Genomic DNA, 27,860 nt, shown 5'->3' on the forward strand with positions numbered 1-27,860 from the left:
GGGAGAGGCCACAACAGTGAGAGGCCCGCGTACCACAAACAAACAAAAAAAACCTAGGGTGACTGTATGAAAAATGAAGTCCCTAAGTTAAACATTAAAAAATATTAGTCATTGGAAAGAAACTCTGTCATATTTTACTAATAACTATACTGAGAATTCTGTTTTGACTCTGTTGCTTCCTGGAGCATTAGGGATGTACTTTCTACGTTGGATATAAAACAAGCTATTTCAAGAATTTCCCACAGTGGGACTTCCCTGGTGGTCCAGTGGTTAAGACTCAGAGCTCCCAATGCAGGGGGCCCGGGTTCGATCCCTGGTCAGGGAACTAGATCCCACATGCTGCAACTAAAGATCCCATACGCAGCAACAAAGATCCTGTGTGCTGTTACTAAGACCCCACGCAGCCAAATAAATAAATAATAAAAGAATTTCCCACAGTATTAAATGTATCAAGATCTCCTGCATCCTTGAGTCCAATTTCCAGTATGTTTAATCCTCTTCATTTTGTGTGTTGGTCCTCAAAAGATTCTGTTCCATTTTTCCTCCCTAACCTTAACATTTTCCAATATTCAGAAATCAGAGCAAAGAATTATCTTGCTTTTCTGCATAACAAACTATTTGGTATACCATCATGCTTTTGATCTAACACAGAAACGAAGGATTATGTTTATTTTAGAAATACATCATTTTTATGTACTGTATAATGCACGTCTTGCTTATGTTTTATACAGATTTCAGCGCTTTCCCCTCTCATCACATTTACAGTCTGGGCCCCAAAAGAGGCGCAGGCAATAATGCTTCCACAGTAACTGGGCTCCATCCTTATTTGTAAAATAAGAAGCACTTCATTTCTCAAATTTTAATGGAGCGTTCCTTCCCGGATCTGTAGTGACGGATTCATTTTATAGATGTGGAAATTAACCCCGCCCACTCTTGAACGCGCTCCTTCACCTCCTTCCACCAAATTCTTTGAAAGAGACCCCGGTATCCCGGTCCAGAGCATCCCTGCCTCCATAGCAACCAGACTCGTCTCGGGCTTCCCGTGCACCATGGCGACGGCGCGCCGCCGTGGTCGCTATGGTGACCGGGGCGGGCGCAGGGCCGCGGGCAGGGCGCCTGCGCCGGGAGCGGGCCCTCGGCCCCTCAGCTGCTCTCGACATGGCGCTGAGGCGGCGGCCCGCGCTCGCCCTGGTGCTGCTCCTGCGGGGTGAGTACGCGGGCCTCCGCCGGGCGCGGCCGGAGGGGTCCGGGCGGAGTGGGGGGCGGGCGCGGGGGCCCGGGGGTGGGTGGTGCGGGGGGTCCTGGGTTCAGGGAGGGGAATCCCGGGGATGCGGGGGTCCGGTCCATGTACGGGGTCAGGGATGTGGGGGTCCCGGGGTCCGGGAGGGGCGGGGAGCGGCCCCGAAGGTGCGGGGGCCCCAGAGGTGCGGGCCCCGGGTCGGGGTAGGGGGTGCGGGCCGGGGAAGAGGTGCGGGCGTCGGGGGTCCCAGAGGTAGGGGAATCCTGGCGGTCTGGGGGTCTGGGTGCAGGGCGTCCCGGGGTGCGGGGTCCGACCCGGGGCCCGTGGCCCTGCGCTCCATCACTCCTCGAACAAAGCCGACCCGTTCCCGGTCCCCTTTGTCCCGCCGGCGCCCAGCCCTGCAGCCCGCCCTGGAGTGGCCCGGGGGCGGCTCGGACGGGGCGTTGGTCTGTCCTTCCTCCCCCCAGCCCATCCCCAACACCCCCAACCCCCGGCTGGAGGCCCCGGGCAGCCGGACGGCGAGACCACACGCTGGGGGCCGTGGGCGCTCGCTAGGCGCTCGAGACCGCGGTCCCACGTAGTCCTCAGAGCAGAGTCCAGAGAGAGCACTGAGCCCGAAGTCTGCCCCCGGGAGCAAGGGACACTCAGACCCGGGGTCCCGAGCGCCGCGCCAGCCTCGCCTGGGGCATCAGCAGTTTCCCCCCGTTCTCGGGTCGGTCTGTGGTCTGCTTAGTTGCCATCGTCATCCCGTGATGTTTGCCAGAGTGTACACAGCGAAGCCCCAAGTGACTGTTTGGGGGTGGGGTGGGCGGCGTACTAGGAAAACAAAGGCTCCTGTGTTGGAGGCTCATTGTGGGGTGGTCCTCGGGGGTGACGTGAACAGTGAGGGTCCGGGCAGAAGCCGGGGAGCAGGGCTCTGTGATGAGGACGAAGTTCAGGGAGTAGATGTTGTCCCTATGCTGTGCTTGAAAGTGGTTTCCACAAACGTGTGGTTGGGAGAGATGAATGATCAAAGGCTAGCCAGGGGACAGGGGTGTCAGGAATGTCCCCTCCCGGCTTTGTTGGTCACACTGACAGTGTCCTATTCACAGACTGGAACAACTCCCTATTGAGAAGATCTGTTCACATGAGAGTTTGCAGTTTTTATCGCAGAAACATTTGGCAGTTTAGTTCAGGAATGAGTTTCAAGTTGGTGGTTTGTTAGTAAAACTAGTGGATGCTAAAGGCCTTCACATCCCCTTAACTTATTTTAAAAAAAATTCTTTTTAATTTAATTTTTTTTTAACCACTGGACCGCCAGGAAAGTCCCCATTAACTTCTTATTTTGGTATCCCGGAGGGGCTACTTGTGTGCCTTTCTTAACGCTAAGGACTGGTATTCACCTGTAGAACACAGGAGGGATAATCACAGTTTTGCAAAATAGCACTAATGACAAAGAATAGAGGTGGTAGGATGTATTAATACACTTTGAAGGGATGTAGCTATCATTTTTAGTAGGGAGCTCTTTTCTGTTATTTGCTTATGCTCTAAATATACAGTAATATCTTGAAAACTGTATTCGGTCACAGGGCATCACAGCTGTGTCTCTTTTATTTTCATGATTACACTTTTCAATTGCTATTATTTATGCGTGTTCGCATTTAAAAAAAAATCTGGTTCCTGATATAATACAAACATTCTTTATTAGCTACCCTTTGCCAGGCTCTGTTATAAAAATTTAATATGTATTAATTTAATATTGATAACTCTAAAAGGTTGTTAGTATCATCTTGCCCATTTTGTGGACTAAGAAACAAGTACGGAGAGATTCAGTAACTTGCTCAGGGTGACATCCCATGTGTTTCAGATGTGGAAATCAACCATTTGTGTTAATCCATTTTTTTGGTTACTTGTACTATTCTGTTTGACATGGAGTTCTTGTTATGGATCATTTTAACCAGATTTTTAAATGTTCAACGCTGCGTGGTTTGTAGATAAAGTATTCTTTTGTTGAATTGGTGACAGGTGCAATTCATCTTTGCAAATGTTATATACCACATGTCTTTTTTGAATGATTATGTGGTAATCATTGTCAGGTTTCCAAATCTTTTGATGTCCTAGAGAAGTGCTTCATTTAGAGTTAAAACAGTTACAGTTTGTGTATTCTTGGGGTAAGACAATTTGTGTGTGAAAGTTTAGCAAAATCTGAAAATCATAATTTCCAGGAAATTTTTGAAAAAAATTGTAAATTTTCCATTTGCATATGTTTGGACCTCTGAAACATTTTTAAATGACCTATTTTGTGTTGTTTTCAGTCTTTTGAATTAATTATATCTGACTGATATAAGCGTTATCAGACATGCATGTGCATGTGTGTGTTCAGAAAAACAAGGACCACCTGCCCTGAAGCATGCACTGCTACAGATCAGCTGTTCATTCCTGAAGGGCCTGTTGAAGGCATTTGTTCTGAGTGCTTCAGGCTGAGGAGACTGAATGGGCAGCTATTAGAGATTCTTAATCACAAGTAATTGCAGCGGTACATACAGACAGAATGTTCACACACCCAACCCCAAGCTCTGGGAAACTTGCTCTTAAGGCAGCCTGGCGGGGTAGGCTTCAATCAATTCTTTTGAAAGAAACCAGGTTTGTATGAATAGCCCACTTTCTGAGATGGCCATATAATGTGACCGGAGAGGCTGTCGATTTAGTACAATCCAGCCAGCAGCTGTTAGCGATGTAATCTTAGCAAATTCCTTCTCCATAAATTCTTTGCATTTTTTCACAAGCACAAGTGGAGTAAAACAAAGGAAAATTTGTGTGTGGATGAAGTCAGGATGTATGGAGTCTGCTAAATGATACCCTAGTCATGACACTGGATTCTCTTTAAGACAAGTGTATAATCAGGTGGTGAATGTGATGCTGTTAGGGCTGAAGCCGATTTCACATCTCCTGTGTTTACCCCCTGGATGCTCACAGTACATGCAGATAGCTTCAGTGGAGTCGAAAGGGTTCCTGAAAGAAAGTTTTGGTACGCACATTCTTTTACACCTAGTTTAGTAAAGACAGTATCCACTGTGGTTCTGTATATGGAGATCTAAGGCCTTAATTTTCTGCCTTTTCCCACATGTCATGACACACACAAAGCTTCCTGAGAATTAGCCCTTGTTTCTGATGTCTAGGAATGCTGTAGTACTTTGTGTTGGTGTGTTTTCTTTGTTTTTAAGTAATATCTACTATGTGTTTTATATATATTATTTTTCCCATGAGTAGTTAGTATGTACAGCTGAGGTTTCAAAGCTGTTTGTGTAGAAACATCTAACTCGTTAATAGATGAGGACTATACAAACATTTTTTCTTATGCCGTCTTTCATTTTCACAGCATCCCAAGGCTTCTATGGTTCAGCTTTCTTTCTGCAAAATATTGCTCAAATCAAGTTCTGCCATGTTCACGTTGTCTGCTTTGCCCAGCTTAACCTCAGCTCACAGTGATCTTTACTGTCTCTGAAGCGTAGCTTGTAGTCTGTAGTTCTGTTCAGTACAACAGACATTTACTGAGTATCTGTAATATGTCCTTCATGCTAGGGGTGCAGAAAGGGACAAGGCATCCCAAGGCCTTGAAGAGCCAGGGCTATTGCATGCCGAATTATGTTGCACTTTAGTTGTTGGGTGTAAATGCATTTTATCTTCTCAGTGTTATTAAAAATCCATTGGGAACAGAGGCTGAATTTAATTTCTTTTGTATCTTTCCAGGGACTATAGTAAATATTGCCTTTGTCACTTGAAAGTCAGTTGACATTTCTTAAACACTTCCTATGCGTCCAAGCATTTTTTTATGTATCTTATCTCCAGTGACCCCAGAAACTTTTGGAAATTCTTGGTTTTTACTACAGTAAAAACAGGAGTTTTTGTGGAAGAAAGAGAATGGCATTTCTTGACTTGGTTTACTTTAAACATCTTCTTTCTCTCATCTACTCTATGTAGTTATATGAGGTTATGAAGAAGAAAAACATGGGGAAATGCTTGTGGAGTCATTTAAGTAACACAGTCATACACCATAGGATTCCAATTACACAAAACATCTTTTCCTTAGAGGAAAAACATCTGGAAGATAGTGAACCAAAATTGGTTGATAGGTGCTGTCTTTGAGTAGCAGGTCTTATGGCTGATTTAAAAATATATATATTATTTATTTACTTTGGCTGTGCTGTGCAGCACGTGGGATCTTAGTTCCCCGAACAGGGATCGAACCTGTGCCCCCTGCAGTGGAAGCGCAGAGTCCTAACCACTGGACCACCAGGTGTTATGGCTGATTGTTTTCTACTCTTCTCTTGTTTTTCTGACTGATTCTTTTGGGTTTTTTTCCCCCAAGTTTTCTTTGATAAGGATTTTTTTTATATAATGAAAACAATTGCATTTTGGGGGCCTCCTAGACAAAATAGTGGAATTTTCAATTTGACACTTAGTAAAGATTTTCTTTTAAAGTGGGAAAACTTAGTTAAAAGTGATAGCATGTGATCGTGGCTTTTTCTAGCTCCTGAATTAATGTCAGCTGCAGTGCAAGAAGGACGGGCAGCCTTGAAGTTGTGTTTGATCACGCATTCTTTGTGACCCATTTGAGATTTGCTGTTCCTGGCTCTTGGGTTGGGCAGCCAGCTGTGGCATCCTCAGCAAGTGCTTAGCTGGAAAACTGAAAGAGGGTTGATGAGAATACCTGCCTCTTCCTTTTTTTGAACAAACAAACGGAATCATCTGAGGAGCTGCTTTGCTCTGCCTTTTCGGCATCAGCCCGTGTTTACTGGACCCCTCGTTCGTGCCAGCCGGGCAGCTCCTGGGGGACTGTTTTCTTTGTCTTGGGTGATACAAATACCAGGCCAAATTGACTTCCTTGGGAAACAGACTCTGAAAGATGTTTCCTGAAGTAAGCTGACAGCTGAAGTTCCCTTATCACTTCTTCCTGCCCACCAGGACTTCCTCGTGGGATGTCTTTCTCTAAGGAAAATATTTGACGTCTTTAGAATGAAGTGCAGCTGTCTGGAGGATTACAAGGAATGCAGCACATCCTAAGACAACTGCCTTTTCTTTCCTTTTTTCTTTTTTTTTTAAATTTGGTGCCATGATTTTCCTCTAAAGTGTCTCTACCAGGGCCCTGGAGCTCAATCAGCCAATCCATCATTATTAGGCAAAAATCTCCGTTTTCATGGCAGTAGAGCTTTCCACAGGCGGAACAGGGACAGCTGAGATAAGCGCTTCCCCAGACCAGAAACATCACACAGTTTAGGTAGTTAATGAACAGAGTAGCGCTTTGGGTAAATGTTTTACGTGTTTAGAAGTGAGAGCACTTACTTTGGGCTGGCCTGGTAGAGGAAAATTTCAAGAAGCAGCTGGACTTTTGGCAGTAATTTGGTTGACTTAGTGCAGATTTCTGGGGAATGGACGTGTTAGGGGCCAGTGAAGTGGAGGAAATACCGTGAGCAAAGGTGTGGCATTGGGAATGCATATGTTGTATTTTGGGACCAATGAGTTATCATAATGATAACTAGTAACAGCTGCCAGGCACTGCGGAGAGCGCTACGGTACGGGGGTCTTAGCCCATGTCAGCGGTCAGTCCCTATAGGGTTCACGTTGCAAGTGCTGAACCTGAGGCTCAGGCAGGTTAGTTACCTGGCCCAGGTCACAGCTGGTAAGTTGAGGAGCCAGATAGATGGTCATGGACCTTATTATGTAGATTCTAGAAGTTCATGTGGCAGTTTGAAGCAGGAAGTGATCTGATCAAATGATTTTACATGTGTTGGACTGATATTATATTCAAGATGGTGGGAGAGGGTAGGTCAGTTAGGAAGCTTCTAGAATAGTTCACAGTCACTCCCTTTAGGGTAGGTCTATTGATGTTGAATTCATTTTTGTTTATATCCGAAAATATCTTTATTTTCATCTTGTTCTTGAAGTATAGATTTACTGGGTATGTAATTTTAGGTTGACAGTTATTTTGACTTGGAGCCTGGGCCCCATTACACGGATGCTTTCTGGTTTCCATCGTTCCTGTTGTGAAACCTGCCGTCACGTCATCAGCCTGTCTTTCTCCAGCCACTTTAAAGATCTTGTCTTCTCTTTGGCGTTCTGAAATGTTACTATGTGTGCCTAGGGTGCATTTCTTTTTAATTATTCTACTTGTTAATTTGTTATACTTTGTGTATCTGTGACTTTATATCTTTCTGGAGAATTCTCAGGTAGTGTGAGTTCAAATACTGCCCAGCTTCTATTTTCATAACTCTTTCCTTTTGGAACTCTGATTAGATATATTCAGTCTTCCATCTTCCAAGACTGTTAACCTTTCTGTTGTAATTTCATGTTCTTCTTTCTTTGTGCTGTTTTGGGTTATTTATTTAGTTTTGTTTTACAATTGTTTCTTTTGCCAGCCATGTCTAATCTGTTATTTAACCAATGTATGAAGTTTTTTTTTTAACCCATTATATTCATTTCTAAAAGTTTACTTGATTCTTTTTATAATCTGGTTTCTTTTGCCTGCTCATTTTCACTCCTTTTTAATTTTATTTATTTATTTTTTAAAAAATAAATTTTATTATTTTATTTATTTATTTTTGGCTGCGTTGGGTCTTCTTTGCTTCGCACAGGCTTTCTCTGGTTGTGGTGAGCGGGGGCTACTCTTCGTTGTGGTGCACAGGCTTCTCATTGTGGTGCTTCTCTTGTGGAGCATGGGCTCTAGGCGTGCAGGCTTCAGTAGTTGTGGCTTGCGGGCTTCAGTAGTTGAGGCTCACAGGCTCTAGAGCACAGGCTCAGTAGTTGCGGTGCACGGGCTTAGTTGTTCCACGGCATGAGGGATCTTCCTGGACCAGGGCTCGAACCCGTGTCCCCTGCATTGGCAGGTGGGTTCTCCACTGCGCCACCAGGGAAGCCCTTACTTTTTTATTTTTAAACATTTCACGTACAGCTGTTTTATATTCTGCATGTGAGACTTCAAATATCTGACGTTCTTGGGGGTCTAAATCTAATGTTTGTTGTTTCTTATGACTTTTACTTGCAGTGACTTGTTTTTCTTTACTCGTAAATGACGTTTGGTTGATCGCAATCTGTGCAGATCTGGGGACGCTTTGTGTGAGAGACATGGTCATCTGGGATGGCTTTCAGGGCCTGGCAGGGTTGGGAAGTCTCAGGCTCAGCTCTGCCTTCCTGCTGGCCCATTGGCGCAGTCTCCCTAATGACCCTCAGGGTCATGCTCCACCCATCCTATTATTTTCTGGATTCGGCCTACAGCTATTTTACTTGCTGCGTTAAAGATCACCCCCTTCTCGAGAGCCCAGAGGTGCAGTAAAAACTGCAGTTTGCTTGCGTGGGCTCTCCAAAGTTGGAGTGCCGAGGCCTTTTGGAGAAGCTAACCCACAGCTGGAGCTGGAAACAAGAACCTCGGCTTTACCTAACGTAGGCCCCCTTCTATATAACTTAAGGGTCACACACCTTCCTTTAAAAGTTTATATTCTGAAGGTAATGCTTTTGTTTTCATTTTTCAAGTATAAAATGAAATTAAAATATTGGCTCTGCTTTTTCAGAGCACATATACGCCCACGAAGGTCTGATAGGGTTGGGGGAAGGGGTTGAATGAGTCTTGCTAAGTAAGCATCACTGCTGTCAGGATGGGGCTGTCCTGTTATAAAGACATATATATACCCAGCTGCACAGCCGTTATCCCCATCCTTGGGTGGGTTTATCTGAAGAGTAATGAGCATTGATCATTTGAGACGCAGCAACTTAAAATTTGGAGAATTACTGCTGTGCCACACTATACAGGTGTCTGGGACAGCAGCTCCCCACTCTGCTGGTAACAGGACAGGTGAAGAGCTCTCCAGGTTTTCAGATTCAGATGCCTACAGGGTGAGGTGAGAGGGACCACCCATCCCAGGCTCCGCTGTCCGCTGCCTCTCAGATCCTTTTCTGGGTGGAGGAGGGAGCACACGTGGGTGTCAGGAACTCTGGACCCACTTCCCAGCTTTGCACGTGATTCATTGGGGGACCTTGGGGAAATAATATTGGTTTTAATCCAAGTCGCTTGAAAGTAATTTAAGCAGCATTCCTCTTCCCCTACCACCAACACATTCACATTTCTTTCCCCTGTTAGATAACTCACAGTGTGAATTTCAGATCCAAAAAAGTGGTTTTATGGGAATACCAGAGAATTTTTAACTGATTCATTGAATTACTTTATTTGTTAATTAAAAATTCATTTGAAGGTTTTGAAAGCCCAGTTCATAGAAATGTCTTCCTCTTCTGAAAGTTTGGAAGTTTTTAGAGCCAGGTAACTTTGGTTTGAAGCCCTCTTCTACTCCAAGAGGTTAGGAAATTACATCTTTCAGAAGCTCAGGTTTTGTGTTTGTTTGTTTTTTTAATCTGCTACAACCTTACTTGCTGGATCTAGTGTTTTAAGAGTTCCTGTGTTTGTTTACCAGGAAGAAAAAAATAGACCACTATTTGGTTGGGTTGGTAATCTGTTGTTTGATATCTAGTGTCAGATATGGAGTTTTCACTCTGACCGTATTTGGTCTTGCTTTTTAAGTCCACTGCCGGTAGAGAACGTTAGCCGTGAACCTCTAGAGCAGTGGTTCAGTAAGAACAAATGTTTGTGTCTTTAATTCACCAGGTCCTGTTTCAGACCTTCGTCTGTGGAGTAGTTTATGTCAGCAACACTGTGTAGATGATGGAAGTTATGGCCCTTTTTTCCAAATAGTACTTTCATGTACATATGTGGAAATTTTATATACTGTTTGGGGGTTACAACCCCCAGAAGATCATTTGTGACCTCAGGTTGAGAGGCCTCCTCGAGGGCCCAGGGTCCCTGGAGTGTGTGTCTTCTGAAGTAGATGCTGACTGCATGCAGAGCTCAGGACTGGTATACAAGTGTGTTCTTTTATTATTCTGTTATTTCTTCTTGCCCTTAACTCCGTCCCAGCCTGACTTCTGTGAGGCTGTGTTATGGATGGTGACTGTCCGTGTGAAGCATCTGGTCGTAATTTCCGTACATTTCCAGTTTAGCTCACTCTGTGGGTAGGTCAGAGGGAAGACTTTGATTTAAATGGAAAACAAAGTATGCACGTGGCTTCAGAGATGCTTAATTCTGCAATTCTGCAGTGCTCTGTCGTGTTAGCACACGTCCAGGAGGTGTGCAGGGTGAAGCCCCAGGAAAAACAGAGAAACCCCTGCTGGAGCTGCCTTTCCATCTCCCTCGGTGTCCGTGTCTGTGTCTGTCTGTCTCTACCCTAGGCAATGGTGATGAGAGAACAGGCCTAAAGGACGTCTCGTGATGTTGGATGAGGGATCTGGCCCTTGCTGAAGCCAGAACAAATACCCTCCTGGTGGCCCCGTGGCTGACCCCCCTCCCCTGCCCCCTACATGTGGTTTGCAGCACAGAGGGCTGCTCCCCCTGGGCATCCTCAGGCTGGTGACTTTCTCTGGGACGAGTGCGTTTTCGTGTTTTGTTCCCTCTTCCACTAACACATTTGCTTTCTGTGCTGTTCTCGGCAGGTACGTTTTCTATGTGCAGAGTAAATAAAACGTGTTAGGACTTTGGTGTTTCTGTCCTTGTGCGAGCAGAGCCTTTCAGCTCCCAGTTTTTTCTTTTCTTTTTTTTTTTTTTTTTGCGGTACGCGGGCCTCTCACTGTTGTGGCCTCTCCCGTTGCGGAGCACAGGCTCCGGATGCGCAGGCTCAGCGGCCATGGCTCACGGGCCCAGGCGCTCCACGGCATGTGGGATCTTCCCAGACCGGGGCACGAACCCGCGTCCCCTGCATCGGCAGGCGGACTCTCAACCACTACGCCACCAGGGAAGCCCTCAGCTCCCAGTTTTGAAACTACTCCTCACAAAACTTGGAGGAAGACTCTTTAACTGGCGCTCAGAGACTCCAGTCTGGGGGTCCTGTCTTGGCTCTCCTGCCCTGCCCCGCAAGACTGGGCTGTACAAGTCCTGGGCTCCAGCAGGGTCGCTGCCTTCACGGGAGAATCGCCGGGTTTGGGCTTCGGGTGGCGGAGACGAGGCACTTTGCCGTCCACACCAGCCCTCTCCGTAGAGGAGTAGGGTTCTAGAGAAGCGTAGCCTTTTCGTTTTCTTTTACAAGATAATGGCTATGTCATAAAGAGAAAATTGACCCTGAGAGTGTATTCACTCAATTCAGTTTTGTCGGGGAAATCACGCGATTTGGAGCATGGTCTTGGGCTCTGTAGAAGTGTTCCATCACTGTCTCCTGAATCACCCTTGTGTGTCGCCATTTGTTTTATTGTCATGGCCCATCTACCCCAGTGCAGATCACCCTCTTTCTGTTCAGTTCCACTCATTCCCTGGTATCCAGCTCAACACACTTCTCTGTAAAGGCTTTTTTAGGTCTCTAGCCTGTAGTGATCTCTTCCTTTCTGAATTCCTGTTCATCAGGAAGAACGTAAGCTACACCAAGGTTTGAATCTCAGCTCCACTGTAGGACTTGTCCAGGTCAATCTCCTTGCCTATAAAAAAGCAGAAAAACATATAACTTTGTAGGATTGTTTTGCAAACCAGTGACTATATATAGTGTTCCTATTAAAGTTATCTGTATGAGTGCTAACAAAAATTACACTAATCGATATAGTAAAATTAAAATTAATTACATAATTAAGTGCTTAGCAGAGGGCCTGGTATAATAAGCTCTCAGTGCTGGGTTTTAGAGATTTACTGTCACTACTAACTGTTGATGCTGCTGCTAATACTCCTATTACTACTTTACTACAATTCATTTAATCCTCAATTAATCAGAGGCAAATGGAAAATGAACCTTATCAAGTGTAGGTTTTTGGACTCCTCCATCACAAGGAGGCCCCTTCCCAGGCCCCAGGTTTCGTCTTAGCAGTGTCCTCAGATTTGCAGAACTTAAGACGCCTTAGCTATAATCAGGTAAGACTGAGAAGTTCTCTTCTTCCCCTCTGCTGCCTTCGTGGCCTTGCACTGGCCCAGCACAGGGAGGTGAGTGTCTGTTCTTAGTTGTGGTTTGGGAAAGGGGCAGGGGGTTCACTAGCCATTTTAGATGGGGGCCGACACGTATTTCTATTCAAACAAATTACAACCTGGACAGATGAGAAACCAGGGCCTAATTTGTATGTTTCTTTTCTTTTTTTTTTTTTTCCGGTACGCGGGCCTCTCACTGTTGTGGCCTCTCCCGTTGCGGAGCACAGGCTCCGGACGCGCAGGCTCAGCGGCCATGGCTCACGGGCCCAGCCGCTCCGCGGCATGTGGGATCTCCCCGGACCAGGGCACGAACCCATGTCCCCTGCATCGGCAGGCGGACTCTCAACCACTGCGCCACCAGGGAAGCCCTGTATGTTTCTTAATTGTTATTTTAAATAATTTCGAGTCAGAAGACCTGGTTTCTACCTTGGCCTCTGATACTTTCAAGTTTTGAGGCTGTAATTGTCTCCTAATATATCCGAGCCCTCTTCTCTTTATCTATAGATAAATACCCACTTTACAGGATTCTTAGGTGCATCAAGTGAGACTGTACGTGAAAGTGGTCCTGTACATTATAAAATGCTATGCGGATGTAAACAGTGTCATTCTTGGCTTTATTCCCCTTGGGTTCTAGGATTTTATTAGTCCTCTGGTTCTTTTTTTTTTTAATTTTTATTGGAGTATAGTTGATTAACAATGTTGTGTTAGTTTCTGCTGTACAGCAAAGTGAATCAGTTATACGTACACATATCTCCGTTCTTTTTTAGATTCTTTTCTCATATAGGCCATTGCACAGTATTGAGTAGAGCTCCCTGTGCTATACAGCAGGTCCTTATGAGTTATCTATTTTATATATAGTCCTCTGATTGTTTAGGTTACAAACCTAATTTAGAGGAACTTTCTCATATTAAAGCTTCCCTGATGCCTTATTTTGATGAGATAGCAAGTTTTTACATTTATTTTTTCTGTGTAGGAAAGACATTTCATCTAAAGTACATATTGGTGTCCTGATTTTTTCTTAGAAAAACAAAAATCCAGTTTTACGTTTCAAGAGTAAAGAAGAAGAAATTATCTGACATTCTTGGATTTAAAAAGTGGTTCAGTGATATTTGTAGAAAAGATTAGGCCTCTTTTGCTTGGGGACATTTTCAGGCCTGCACTAGCAAACTTTGAATAATAAAAAGTTTCAGTGGAAATTCCAGCATATCTTTAAGTAGAGGAGCTGCCAATATAAATCAGTGTGTTTACATTAAAAATAAGCATCTTTTTAGATAAATAGCTATGAAGAATGGATGAGTTCAGGACAAGAAAATGTCACGTGAGTACATAGGCCTCAGTATCCACAGGAATCCCGCGTCCTGGGACCAGGGTGCCACGTGATGGTGGGCGCCCTCAGCTGCGGGCGTGTCCAGAGAAAGTAGGGGAGAGAATGAAAGAAAGCCCTGAGGAACTCAGCAAGTCTCTGCCTCTGTTTAGACCCAAGGGGCGTGTAGTTCCAAAAAGTGCTAAAACAGAGCATGCATTAGGCATGGAGTCTGGCCTCCCAGCTCTCCTGGGTTACGTCCCTGCTCAGTTCAGGGCGTCAGCTGAAGAGCCGAGTCCTGCAATCCGCCTCTTTCCAGACCCGCGAGATAAGATACTTAAAGCCATTCCCTCTTCCTATGAGGGATGTTGGTGTCGGACATCTGTGGAGGAGGGAACCGTCTTACAGGCCTGATTTCTCACCACCTGTCTGGTTACAGGAGGCCTGAGTTCACCCTGGTTTACACTTGGTCTCAGCAAGTCCTCCAATCCCCTTTGTTAGCTTTATACCCAAAGAAGTAGTATTTACCCCTCAACTCAACAGACATGTAGGTTATAGAATTTTGGAGCCGAAAGAGACCGTGAGACAGGGTTTCTCAGGCTTGGCGCTGTTGACATTTTGGGCCGGTTGATCCTTTGTTATGGGGGCGCTGCCCTGGGTGTTGTGGATGTTTAGCAGCGCCCCTGGCCTCTCCGTGCCACTACTAGCACCCCCAGCTGTGACACCCAGAGACGACTCCAGGTGATTCCGGGTGACCCGGGTGGCAGGGTCTCTGCAGTGGAAACCCTCTGCTGTGAGAGGCCCAGAGACGCGCAGTGCCCAGCGTGGGTCACGACTCCCGCCTGAGTGGGAGTGTGGAGCTACACCCAGTTTCCCCTACCTTAACACAGAGTGGAAACACCTCCTAAAAACTGTCTGCAGTTGCTGCTCTGTGTTTCAGGGCGTTTTTGCACGTTGGATGGAGTCCTGGCTGGTCACCTGCTCCCTGCCTCATGTGTGGGAACAGGGTCCTTAGCAACACCTTCACCTTAGATTAATGACATTCTCAGCTCACGCTGCTGGGGTCTCTTTCGGGCATCAGTGACAAGCTCAGTGTCTGTTGCAGAGACACCTCCTGGCCTGGGCTGGCCTTGAGCGGGGAGAAGGCCGACTTGTGGCTGTGAGTCAGCTCTACAGGGTTTTTTCTACTAGCGGAGAAGGAAGCATTGTCAGGAACGCAGAATCCAAACTACAAAGAATTAAGAACAATTTAAAACTGTATTTTACTTGAAATAATATTTATTATATTTCTGACCAGAGAATGTTTACTTCAGGTTTACGTTTTCTTGCTTTCTTTTTCTATTACAAGATGCCACTTTAAAAATCTCCCAAATCATGGAAAGTCATTTTAAGGTGTGATCTTCGGGTTTTTAAATTTAAAACCTATTCTTAATTTTCCTCTTCCAGATCCGTGCCCTTCTTGGTGCCGTAAGATGGATACTGAGTTCTTGCCTTTATTAAGGGCTCTAGCCCTTGAGTTCGTGAACATCTCATGCTTCCGCAGTTGTGAGCACGGTTTCGTCTTTTCCAGTCATTCCCCGTCCGTGACAAACCTGTCCACTTTGTAGGGTGCACGGGAAACATCCCCCTTGAGCTTCACCACTTCATTCCCCAAACCTCAGGGTCCCCCACCCCCACCCCGAGTCCAGTCCCTATTTACTGAGTGACTGCTGTATGCACAGGGCATCACGATGAGGTGTGGCCAAGGCCGTGCCCCTCCCCGCCCGGGGAGGAGACAGCGCTGGCCGCTTCTTCCACGCCCTGTGGGCCTCTGCCTGCCTGCGAACGCATGCGGAGGCTGCGGTGTAGACTGCGGCGTACACGGCTGTTGTCTAAGGAGAGAGCCAGAAAGTTCACCTTCGGAGAGGAAGGCTCAGCGCTTCCAAGCTAACAAAAGTCTTCCGTTGGAAAGAGGTCTGTTAGTGAAGCAAGCTAGTTCTTACAAAAAGCACAGTAACCAAAGCCAGATAAAACCCATTAGAAGGTTCACGTGAGATATTCGGAATTTGCAAAATTAGCTTTAATGAGCCGGGAAAGGTGCAAACTGTTTCTTCCAGGGCAAGATCTGCTTTTCCCAGGCATGTAAAGCCAGAACCAGCGGTCCCTGAGCCGAAAGGCTCCCAGGCCGAGTTCCCTGTGCGGTGGGTCGGTGTCACCTGTAACAGGTGGGAAGCCTTCCGCCTTCCGCTGCATCCATCACCCCAGGGCACCGTCAGGGCCCTCAGCTGACGACTGGCTGTGAATTAGACCAATAGCACTGCCTTCTCTTGTGTTTTCAGGCCTGATTTTTATGGTCTTCTGAAGAGCCAGCGCTGGCCCCCTCCCCCGACCTCCTGCAGAGTCTGCTCTGGGCTGGGGCGCCGGTTACAGCAGCACCAGCCTGGAGGGCGCCGAGGCCGCTCCTGGGCTAGATGTTCTTTTCCTCACCCCCGCCCTCTACGTGGTGGAGGGTCCGGTGCACGCGGTGAAACATGATGCAACCGGCCGGGTGAACTCTCCCCAAGCTTCTGCTTCCATTAGGAGAGGGCTTTGAGGTGACCCCCTGTCCCCCTTTTCAGTGCCTTTCTCTGGACCTTCCGTGGAATGACCACTTTTCTGATCCAGACGAGTTTCCGGGACTTAATTGCAAGGCCCCGCATTTCCGGAGGCATGGCTGCTCCTCCACTGCCCCTGCACCAGCCCCACCCCAGGGCCCAGGGTCCACCCACACAGCCTTTCCTGATGACGAGGGGGCGCCATGCAGGGGAAGCACAGTGCTTTTCAGGCCCAGATGACGAGGAAGATCCCTCAGGAAGCTGTACGCTGAACGGGGTGGGGGGGGTAGCAGGATGAAAAAACCTGTCATCAGGCTCCCGTTAGCTCTAAGACCACCTTGCGGTCTCGCTCTTCGTTTGTGTGTCCCAGCAGGCGGCGAGCTGGTACTCCTTGGCGGCAGCATGCGTGGAACTGCACGCGGCAGGACAGCAGCTCGGGCGAGAGTGCACGTGTGGGGCCGCGCCGGCCCTCTCCGCGGGCCCTCCTCTCTGTTTAGGAGGCGGTCATCACAGTGCTGCCTCACGGGGCTGCCCGGAGGACTGTGAGAGCCCAGAGCCTGCAGGGGCCGGTGCTTGGCACGCAGGCATGCTCCTGAGGACGTCGGTGCGCGTGCGTGTGTGAGAGATGGCGCGCAGCCCTGTATCTGTGTGGACATCTGTAATTCATGTCATGTACACACACACACTGCATTCTTGTTTAGTGTATGGCTGTAGTTTTCACTTGGAACCTGCATGTCATTCCTGTTCCCGAGTGTACAGCTCATTTTAAATTGCTTTTCTGTGTTAAATGTTGCCACATGAGAGGGCTGCTTGTCACGTACAAGCTATTTTCTGTTTTTAGAGACCTGCTGTCTTCCTTGGTTCTGAAACCGCCCTCGCCTTCATGTGATAAGGAGGCTGGGGAGGAGGGAGGAGAGGCCGGACCCGGATAGCCGAGTTGCTTGGCTCAGGGAATACGCTGGGCCTGAGTTATAACAGTGGGAGATTGGGCATGTGGGTATCCTGTTAATTTATGGATCTACAGAAACGAAAAAATGAAACACTTGTCTGCTGAGACAAATTATCTAAAAAGAACACAGAGATTCCTGCTTTATTATTTATCTGGAATGAGAACAACACATTTTTTTCGAAGCTCCAGTTTGCTTTTTCCATTTCATTTTGCAAATTATTTATTTTTGAGAAATGAAAATCATATACATTTAAGGTGCATGTATATGTGCCGTGTAATTTTTTTTAATTGGATTATAGTTGTTTTACAATGTTGTGGTAGTTTCAGGTATATAGCACAGTGATTCAGTTATATTTTTTTTCAGATGTTTTTCCCTTACAGGTTATTACAAAACATTGAGTATAATTCCCCGTGCTATACAGTAGGACCTTGTTGTTTATTTTATATAGTTTGCTTTCTTAAAAATTTTATTTATTCTTTTGGCTGCATTGGGTCTTCGTTGCTGCACGTGGTCTTTCTCTAGTTGCAGCGAGCAGGGGCTACTCTTTCGTTGCAGTGCGTGGGCTTCTCATTGCAGTGGCTTCTCTTGTTGTGGAGCACAGGCTCTAGGCACGCGGGCTTCAGTAGTTGTGGCACTCAGGCTCAGTAGTTGTGGCTCATGGGCTCTAGAGTGCAGGCTCAGTAGTTGTGGTGCACGGGCTTTTTCTTGCTCCGCGGCTGTGGGATCTCCCCAGACCAGGGCTCAAACCCGTGTCCCCTGCATTGGCAGGTGGATTTTTAACCACTGTGCCACCAGGGAAGTCCTTACAGTTTGCTTTTAACTTGTGATTTTTAACCATTTCTGCACTTTGCCATTCTTTGCTTTATTCCTTGGTACCTTGTAGGGTCCCATTTTAAAGTTCAAAGACAGGGCCCAAAACTTAATTCTGGCTGTGTGGGGAAGATTGTTACATGGTCTGAGAAAAATTAGGAGCTCCTTCCTTTTGAAAACTATGATTTTACTCACCCATAGGATCATGCAGAAGGACAGAAATGAAAGTGCTTGAATTGTCACTGGTGTCTTTCTGTAGCTGAGTTAAACAATGGATGTGTGGGGTGCAGGCAGGCGTGCAGCCCCGGTGTAGGAAAGGTGTAGTGAGGACAAAGCGGCATCTTCAGGCAACCGTGTTGGTCCTGTATCCTTATGCCCTAAGCTCCTCAGAAAGGAAAAAGTCCGGGTACCTCTGTACCTGTGCCCAGTCTTGGGAGCAAGGGCTCTGGCTTAGAGCTGCTGCATCCTTATTCTGCAGGTCACCATGTCACAGGGCCACCCACCTGAACCTGTTTTTCAGTTTTGGAAACTTTTAGAAAACAGTTGAGATGTAATTGACATATAATAAACCACACGTATTTCGTGTAGTTTGTTAAGTTTGGCCTGTACATGAACTCCTGTGACTTCTGCCACAGTCAAGATTTTGGTTCTGTCCACTGCTACCAAGTTTCCTAGTGCCCCTTCCTCTCTGCCCACCGTCTCCATCCCACCCCATCCTGCCCTGGCCCCAGGAACCACTTACTGTTTTCTTTCACTGCACGCTGGTTTGGATTCCACAGAGCTTTGTGTAAATGGAATTGTACCATAGGTACTCTTTCTCATCTGGCTTATTTCCCTCAGTATAATTATTTTGACATGTTGCAGCAGCATCAGTAACTCACTTCTTTTTACGGATGAATGGAAATAACTGCAGTTTGTTCATCTGTTCATTGTTTATGGTTGGTTGTGTTGTTTCCAGTTTTTAGCTGTTACAAATAAAGTTGCTGTGAATATTTGTGTACCAGTATTTCTTTGAACATCATTCTCTTTGGTAGGTATCTGGGAAGAGGATGATATATAGATAAATAGAATGAACCAAATGATAGGCATGTGTTTAAATTTTAAAGGAACTGCCAAGCTCACTTCCAAAGTGATTGTGCCATTTTACACTCCTACCTGCAGTGGTTGAGAAATCCAGTTTCTCGCATCCTTGTTGCGAAAAGACTTGACCTAGTCAGTCTTTTTAGTTTTAACCATCCTAATAGGTGTGTAGTGGTGTCTCATTACTTTAACTTACGTTTCAATAATGGCTAAAGATGGGGAGCATCTTTTCTTGTGTTTCCTTTCCATGACGCCTCTGTCTCAGTTACCCTACTCTGCCGCTTTGGGGTGAGAGCAGTAAGTAGATGAATGGGTGGGGCTGTGTTCCAGTGAAACTTTATTTATCCAAATAAACAAACAACAGCAAGAGAAAACAGGGAGCAGGATGTACACGGCCTTCGCATCATAGTTTGCTGACTCCTGACATAGATGATCCAGATGTCTGCAAATAAAGATAGATTTACTTCTTTTCCGATCTGGATGCATTTTAAAATTCTTTTCATGCCTGATGGCACTGGCTAAACTGTCCAGTACAGTGTTGACTGGAAATGGTGAGAGCAGATATCCCTGTCCTGTTCCTGATCTTAGGGGGAAAGCAGTCTTTTATCGTTAATCATAACCAATCTTAGCTGTAGATTTGTTGTGGATACTGTTTATCAAGATTAGGAAATTCTCGGGGCTTCCCTGGTGGCACAGTGGTTGAGAGTCCGCCTTCCAGTGCAGGGGACACGGGTTCATGCCCCGGTCCGGGAAGATCCCACATGCCATGGAGAGGCTAGGCCCGTGAGCCATGGCCACCGAGCCTGCACGTCTGGAGCCTGTGCTCCACAACGGGAGAGGCCACAACAGTGAGAGGCCCGCGTACCACAAAAAAAAAAAAAAAGATTAGGAAATTCTCTCAAGCTGGTTTGTTGATTCTTTTTTTTTTTTTCTGTTATCTATCTCAGGAAGTTCTTTTCTATTCCAAAAATTTTTATCAGGAATAGTAGATAATGGTTAGATGGTTGGTTAATGGATAATGGTTAGATTTTGTCAGATTATTTTTGGATTTATTGAGAATGTCATATAGTTTTTCTTTTTTAGTATGATGAATTATATTAATTGGTTTTCAAACGTTTAGGCAAGCATCTATGTTCATGAGATATATTGGTCTGTATTTTCTTTTCTTATAATGTGTCTAGTTTTGATATTGGGGTAATGCTGGCCTCATAGAATGAATAAGTTGGGAAATATTTCCTTTTCTTCACATTTCTGGAGCAGTTTGTTCAGAATTGGTATTATTTTTTCTTAAGATGTTTTGTAGAATTTACCAGTTAAGCTGTCTAGGCCTGGAGTTTGCTTTTGTGGGGAGGTTTTTAACCTCTATAAATTCTTCTTTTTTAAAAAAAAAAAATTATTTATTTATTTTTGGCTGTGTTAGGTCTTTGTTGCTACGCACGGGCTTCCTCTAGTTGCGGTGAGCGGGAGCTACTCTTCATTGTAGTGCGCGGGCTTCTCATTGTGGTGGCTTCTCTTTGTTGCGGGACACGGGCTCTAGGCGCATGGGCTTCAGTTCTAGAGCGCACGCTCAGTAGTTGTGGTGCGCAGGATTAGTTGCTCCGCGGCATGTGGGATCTTCCCAGACCAGGGCTCGAACCCGTGTCTCCTGCATTGGCAGGTGGATTCTTAACCACTGCGTCATCAGGGAAGTCCCTAAATTCTTTTTTTTTTAAATAGACATATAGATATTCATCTCTTTATTAAAGAGTAAAGGAAAGTAAAAGTACTCATAAAGTAAAACTCTGAGTGCAAGTTACTCATTTCTTCTTGAATGAGCTTTGGTGGTTTGCGTCATTCAAGGAATTTATTTACTCTGAGTTGTCAGATTTGTAAGCATAAACTTGCTCATAATGTTGTCTCAATGTTCTTTTAATGTCTGTGCAGTTGTAGTCACCCCTCTCAATTCTGACAGTGTTACTCTGTGTCTTCTATTTTTCCTGACCAGTCTAGGTAGAAGCTCATTAATTTTGTGATCTTTCCAAAGAGCCACCTTTTGGTTTTATTAGTTTTTCTCTATTTGTCTGTTTTCTCTCTTGTGACCTCTGCTTTGATCTCTGTTATTTACTTTATTCTGCTTATTTTGGATACAATTTGCTTCTCTCTTTCTGCTGTCATAATGTAGAAGCTGAGATCGTTGATTTGAGACCTTCTCTTCTAATATAGGCCTTTACTGGTATAAATTTCACTCTACTGCTTTAGTGGCCTACCACAAATTCTTATGTCATGTTTTCATCTTCATTCAGTTTAAAATACTTTCTAATTTTCTTTTGATTTCTTCTTTGACCTATGGGTTATTGAAAATTATGTTATTCAGTCTACAAATATTAGGGATTTTTCAGATACTTTTCTGTAATTGATTTCTAGTTTAATTTTATAGCTAGAGAACAGACTTTGTATGACTTGAATTTTAAAAAATGTATTGTGGTTGGTTTTATCTCCCAGAATATGATCTACTTTGGTAAATATTCCATGTGCACTTGAGAAGAATGTGTATTTTACTGTCTTTGGGTAAAATGTTCTATAAATGTCAACTAAGTCACATTGACAGTGCTTTTTAAAATCTTCTGTATCCTTACTGATTTTCTTTCTACTTGTTCTGTTAATTACTGAGAGAAGTGTATTGAAATGTACCCAATAATAACTGGATTTATATGTCATATAACATAGCTTTGTTATTAGGTGCATAATTGTTTAACATTGTTATGTCCTATTAACAAATTGAAGAATAAAAATCATATGGTAATCTCAATATATGCAGAAAAAGCTTTTAACAACATTCAACATCGATTTATGATAAAAACTCTCAACACAGTGGATATAGAGGGAACATACCTCAACATAATAAAGGCCATATATGACAGGCCCACAACTAATATCATATTCAGTGGTGGAAAGGCAGAAGCATTTTCTCTAAGATCAAGGACAAGACAAGGATGCTGACTCTCACCACTTTTATTCAACATGGTATTGGAAATCCTAGCCACATCAGACAAGAAAAAGAAAAGGAATCCAAACTGGTAAGGAAGAAGTAAAACTGTCACTGTTTGCAGACGACATGATACTATACATAGAAAGTCCTCAAGATGCCACCAAAAAAACTAGAGCTCATCAGTGAATTCAGTAAAGTTGCAGGATACAGAATTAATATAGAGAAATCTGTTGCACTTCTGTATACAAACAGTAAGCAATCAGAAAGAGAAATTAAGAAAAAAATCCCATTTACAATCTCATCAGAAAAGAATAAAATACCTAGGAATAAATCTATGGAGGTAAATTACTAGTACTCAGAAAACTATAAGACACTGATTAAAGAAATTAAAGATGACACAAACAGATGGAAAGATATGCCAAGTTCATGGATTGGAAGAATTAATGTTGTTTAAATGACTATACTACCCAAGACAATCTCCAGATTCAAAATACCAGTGGCATTTTCCACAGGACTAGAACAAATAATCTTAAAACTTGTTTGGAAACACAAAAGATCCCAAAGAGCCAAAACAGTCTTGAGAAAGAAGAACAAAGCTGGAGGTATCATGCTTCCTGATTTCAAACTATACTGCAAAGCTACAGTAATCAAGACAGTATGGTGCTGGCACAAAAACAGTTGCACAGATCAATGGAACAGAATAGAGAGCCCAGAAATTAACCCACACATATATGGGCAATTAATCAATGACAAAGGAGGCCAGAATATACCTCATCAATAAATGGTGTTGGGAAAACTGGACAGCTACACACAACAGAATCAAACTGGACTACTTTCTCACCATATACAAAAATAAACTCAAAATGGATTAAAGACTTAAATGTAAGACTGAAGCCATAAAACTTCTAGAAGAAAACATAGGCAGTACACTCTTCGATATCAGTCTTAGCAATATTTTTTTTTTCAATCTGTCTCTTCAGGCAAAGGAAACCAAAGCAAAAATAAACATATGGGACTACATCAAACTAAAAAGCTTTTGCACAGCGAAGCTTATCAACAAAGTGAAAAGGCCACCTAGTGAGTGGGAGAAGATATTTGCAAACGATATATCTGATAAAAGGTTACTTTCCAAAATATAGAAAGAACTCATACAACTCAACATCAAAAAAAACCCCAAACAACATGATTAAAGAATGGGCAGAGGAGCTGAACAGACATTTTCCCAAACAAGACATACTAATGGTCAACATGATAGGTGATCACCATCACTAGTCATCAGGGAAATGCAAACCAAAACCATGATGAGATGTCACCTCACAACTGTCAGAATGGCTGTTATCAAAAAGACAACAAATAACAATGTTGGTGAGGATGTGGAGAAAAGGGAGTCCTCATGCACTTTTGCTGGAACGTAAATTGGTGCAGCCACTGTGGAAAACAGTATGGAGATTCCTCAAAAAATTAAGAATGGAACTACCATGTGATCAGCAATTTCACTCCTGGATATTTATTTGAAGAAAACAATAATACTAATTGGTATTACTAATTACTAATACTAATTGGTAATACTATTGGTAAAAGGTATATGCACTTCTGTGTTCATTGCAGCACTGTTTACAGTAGCGAAGACATAGAAGCAACCTAAGTGCCCATCAACAGGTGAATGGGTAAAGAAGATGTGATATATATATATATATATATATATATATACACACACACACACACATACATACATACATACACACACACATACACACACATACACACATTGTGGAATATTACTTGGTTATAAAAAAAAGGAATTAAATCTTACCATTGGCAACAACATGCATGGACCTAGAGGGTATTATGCTAAGTGAAATGAGTCAAAGAAAGACAAACATTGTATGATTTCACTTATGTTTGAAATCTAAAACACAAAACAAATGAAGAAACATAACAGAGACAAGGTCATAGACACAGAAAACAAATAGGTGGTTGCCAGATGGGAGGGGGTGGGGGAAGGAAAGAAGTAGGTGTATGGGTATGAAATGTGCAGTGTAGGGAATGTAGTTAACAACTGTGTAGTATCTTTGTATGGTGATGTATCGTAACTAGACTTATGGTGATCATTTTGAAATGTATAGAAATATCAAATCACTATGTTGTGTAACAGGAACTAACATAGTGTTGTAGGTCAGTTATACTTCAGTGAACAAACTCATAGAAAAAGACATCAGATTTGTGGTTACCAGAGGTGGGGGCTAGCGGGAGGGGGAATTGAATGAAGGCAGACAAAAGGTACAGACTTCCAGTTATAAGATAAATAAGTCCTAGGGATGGAATGTACAACATGATAAATGTAATTAACACTCGTATGCTATATATGAATGATGTCAAGAGAGTAAATCCTAAGAGCTCTCATCAGATGAAAAAAAATTTTCCATTTCTTTAATTTTGTATCTGTATGAGGTAATAGATGTTTACTAAACTTATTGTGATAATCATTTCATGACGTATGTAAATCAAATTATTATACTATACACCTTAGACATACAGTTCTATATGTCAGTAATATCTCAAGAAAACTGGAAGAAAAATAAAAATAAATAAATTGTAATTATATCCTCTTGATGAATCGACCCCTTTAACATGAGTGACCTTTCTAAAAATCCCTGTTAATATTTTTTGCTCTAAAGTTTACTTTGTCTGATATTAATATAGGTACCCCACTTTTCTCTTGACTAGTGTTAGCATAGTATTAGGTGGGCCAAAAAGTGCCTTTGGTTTTTTTAAGTAAAAATAAAAGACACATTTTTCATTTTCACCAAGAACTTTATTGAACAACACATTCACTGTTTTGTTCCACTGCCTTCTGCCATTTTTCAGGCAACTTCATAATTCCATCTTCCCAAAACTTTTTATCTTTTTGAGCAAAGAACTGTTCCAGGTGTCTTTTCAATTCCAGGGAATTGAAATTTTTTCCACTAAGAGAATTTTGTAAAGACCGAAATAAATGGAAATCCGAAGGTGCAGTGTCTGGTGAATGTGGCAGGTGAATCAGAACTTCCCAGCCGAGCTGTGACAGTTTTTGCCTGGTCATTAAAGAAACATGCGGTCTTGCGTTATCCTGATGGAAGATTATGCGTTTTCTTTTGTCTAATTCTGAACGCTTTTTGTGGAGCGCTGCTTTCAGTTGGTCTAACTGGGAGCAGTACTTGTTGGAATTAATGATTTGGTTTTCCATAAGGAGCTCATAATAGAGGAATCCCTTTCCAGTCCCACCATATACACAACATCACCTTCTTTGGATGAAGACCGGCCTTTGGTGTGGTTGGTGGTGGTTCATTTCACTTGCCCCATGATCTCTTCTGTCCCACATTATTGTACGGTATCCACTTTTCATTGCTCGTCACAATTTGTTTTAAAAACGGAGCGTTTTTGTTACATTTAAGTAGAGAATCGCATGTGGAAATATGGTCAAGAAGGTTTTTTTTTTTGCTTAACTTATGTGGAACCCAAACATCAAAGTGATTCACATAACCAAGCTGGTGCAAATGATTTTCAACGCTTAATTTGGATACTTTGAGTATGTTGGCTATCTCCTGTGTGGTATGATGTTGATTGTTCTCAATTATTATTGTCTCGATTTGATCGCTATCAACTTCAACTGGTCTACCCGACTGTGGAGCATTGTCCAGCAAGAAGTCTCCAGCATGAGACTTAGCAAATCACTTTTGACATGTTCGATCAGTCACAGAACCTTCTCCGTATGCTGAACAAATCTTTTTGTGCGCTTCAGTTGCATTTTTACCTTTCTTGAAATTATAAAGCATAATATGCTGAAAATGTTGCTTTTTTCTTCCATCTTCAGTATTAAAATGGCTACACAAAAATTCACCAATTTTGATAAGTCTTTTTTTAAATGCATGCTGATATGACAGCTGCCACATACAATCTAACAAAATTGTTTCGAATGAAGTTAAAGACAACTAAGTGCTACTAGAGACATCTTACAGAAAAAAATGAATGGAACTTTTGGCCCACCCAATATATTCTCTTATTTCTGATCTTTTTGTATCTTTATATTTAAAGATGTCTTGCATTTTAAAGAACTCTGACAATCTCTGCCTTTTAATTGGGATGTTTAGACCATTTACATTTAATGTGATTATTTTTTATAGTTAGGTTTACATCTATTATTTTTCTATTTGTTTTCTACATGTCTTATCTGTTCTTTGTTCCTCTTTTCTCACTTCTTTCATATTATTATTTTATTTTATCTCCTTTGTTAGTTTCTTAGCTATTACTCATGAGCTTGACACATTTAAAGAGTAGTGGTTGGGTATTTTGTAGAATGTCCCTCAGTTTGAGTTTTTTTGATGTCTTCTCATGATTGGCCTTGGGTTATAGATTTTGAGGGGGTAGGTGGGAGAATTCCATAAAGGTGTAGTACCCTTCTTATCATCATATTACCATGACATTTCACTGATGATGTTGCCTTGATCTCTGAGTTTAGGTGGTGGCTTCTGGGTTTCTCCCCTGTGAAGTTACTGTTTTTCCTTTTTTGAACACTATTAGAGGTTCAGCCAGCCTACCTCAAGGGGAGGGCAGAGTATCAAATAATTTGTGGACATATGAGAAACCACCACAATAGCTAATAAGTATTTGGTGGGATCAGATATTCTGAAGCTGTCCAAATATTCTGTTTCTCTTTAAAGTTTTTCAACTAAGTTTGGCAATCATCAGTGGATCTTGCCTGAAGCAACTATTACTTTGTTGTTCTAAAGGTGGTTTTCTGTTTCCCTCATTCATTCTACATTATTAATTGGGATTCTTCCGTAAAGAAAGTTCTCTGTCTCCCTTCCATTTGCTTATTCATTCACTTATTCCTATCTAATGGACTCATGGATACTTATTTTATTCTTTGTGTGATAACAGTCTATCGTTTATTATTCCTATCTAGTGGACTCATGGATACTTATTTTATTCTTTGTGTGATAACAGTCTATCGTTTATTATTCCTATCTAATGGACTCATGGATACTTATTTTATTCTTTGTGTGATAACAGTCTATCATTTATTATTCCTATCTAATGGACTCATGGATACTTATTCTTTGTGTTATAGCAGTCTATCATCATTTATTATTCCTATCTAGTGGACTCATGGATACTTATTTTATTCTTTGTGTTATAACAGTCTATCATTTATTATTCCTATCTAATGGACTCATGGATACTTATTTTATTCTTTGTGTGGTAACAGTCTATCATTTATTATTCCTATCTAGTGGACTCATGGATACTTATTTTATTCTTTGTGTGATAACAGTCTATCGTTTATTATTCCTATCTAATGGACTCATGGATACTTATTTTATTCTTTGTGTGGTAACAGTCTATCGTTTATTATTCCTATCTAATGGACTCATGGATACTTATTTCTCTATTTGTGTATATTTGAAATAAACATTGATTTGTACTAGTGTCTCTGACTGGTCCAGCCCTACAGGGCTACTTCTGGCTTCTCTCTTTCATATTCATAACTTTCTTTGACAGTGAGAAACGTGGCTCTCGTTATTGATGACATCTTTATAGTTTTTATTTACTCAACCCTGTTATACATGTAAAGTACTTTCAGAGTTGCTAACCCACGCTGCTATGAGAAGTAAATTTATCAGCTAGAGTGCAGTGTTTGTGCAAAATTCTTCTCTTGGTAGCCTTGTTATATCCAGTCAAAACACTGTTTCCCAAAGTCATTTATGTCAACTCCTTTCTTCCCCATCTCCTTCAGTGAGGTTATTTTACTTGTAATACAGTTAGCTTCATTTCTCAGAGTCCGCATTCCATCCTGGTTCCCTGGACATTTTGTATGATGCATATTTTTAAATGTTCACGCAGTATAATGTTCACTCTCTGTGGTGTAGAGTTCGGAAGGGTTTGGTGAATGCTTGGCCGTGGATTCACCGTCATGGTACTGCACCCTAATATGTCCAT

General features: G+C 43.0%; 1 protein-coding gene across 1 annotated transcript in view; it reads left to right on the top strand.

Moving 5' to 3' along the window:
• The first annotated feature begins 1,010 nt into the window (after nucleotides 1-1,010).
• Nucleotides 1,011-27,860, top strand: part of JAM3 (junctional adhesion molecule 3) — a 60,352-nt gene continuing 33,502 nt past the window's right edge. Inside the window, exon 1 of the mRNA XM_079928612.1 lies at nucleotides 1,011-1,207. Within this exon, the coding sequence (XP_079784738.1) occupies nucleotides 1,078-1,207 (130 nt within the window). The 5' untranslated portion in view covers nucleotides 1,011-1,077. The remainder of the gene's footprint in view (nucleotides 1,208-27,860) is intronic.

This window comes from Stenella coeruleoalba (assembly GCF_951394435.1).
Source record: "Stenella coeruleoalba genome assembly, chromosome: 8".
In the NCBI taxonomy this organism is placed as follows: domain Eukaryota; kingdom Metazoa; phylum Chordata; class Mammalia; order Artiodactyla; family Delphinidae; genus Stenella; species Stenella coeruleoalba.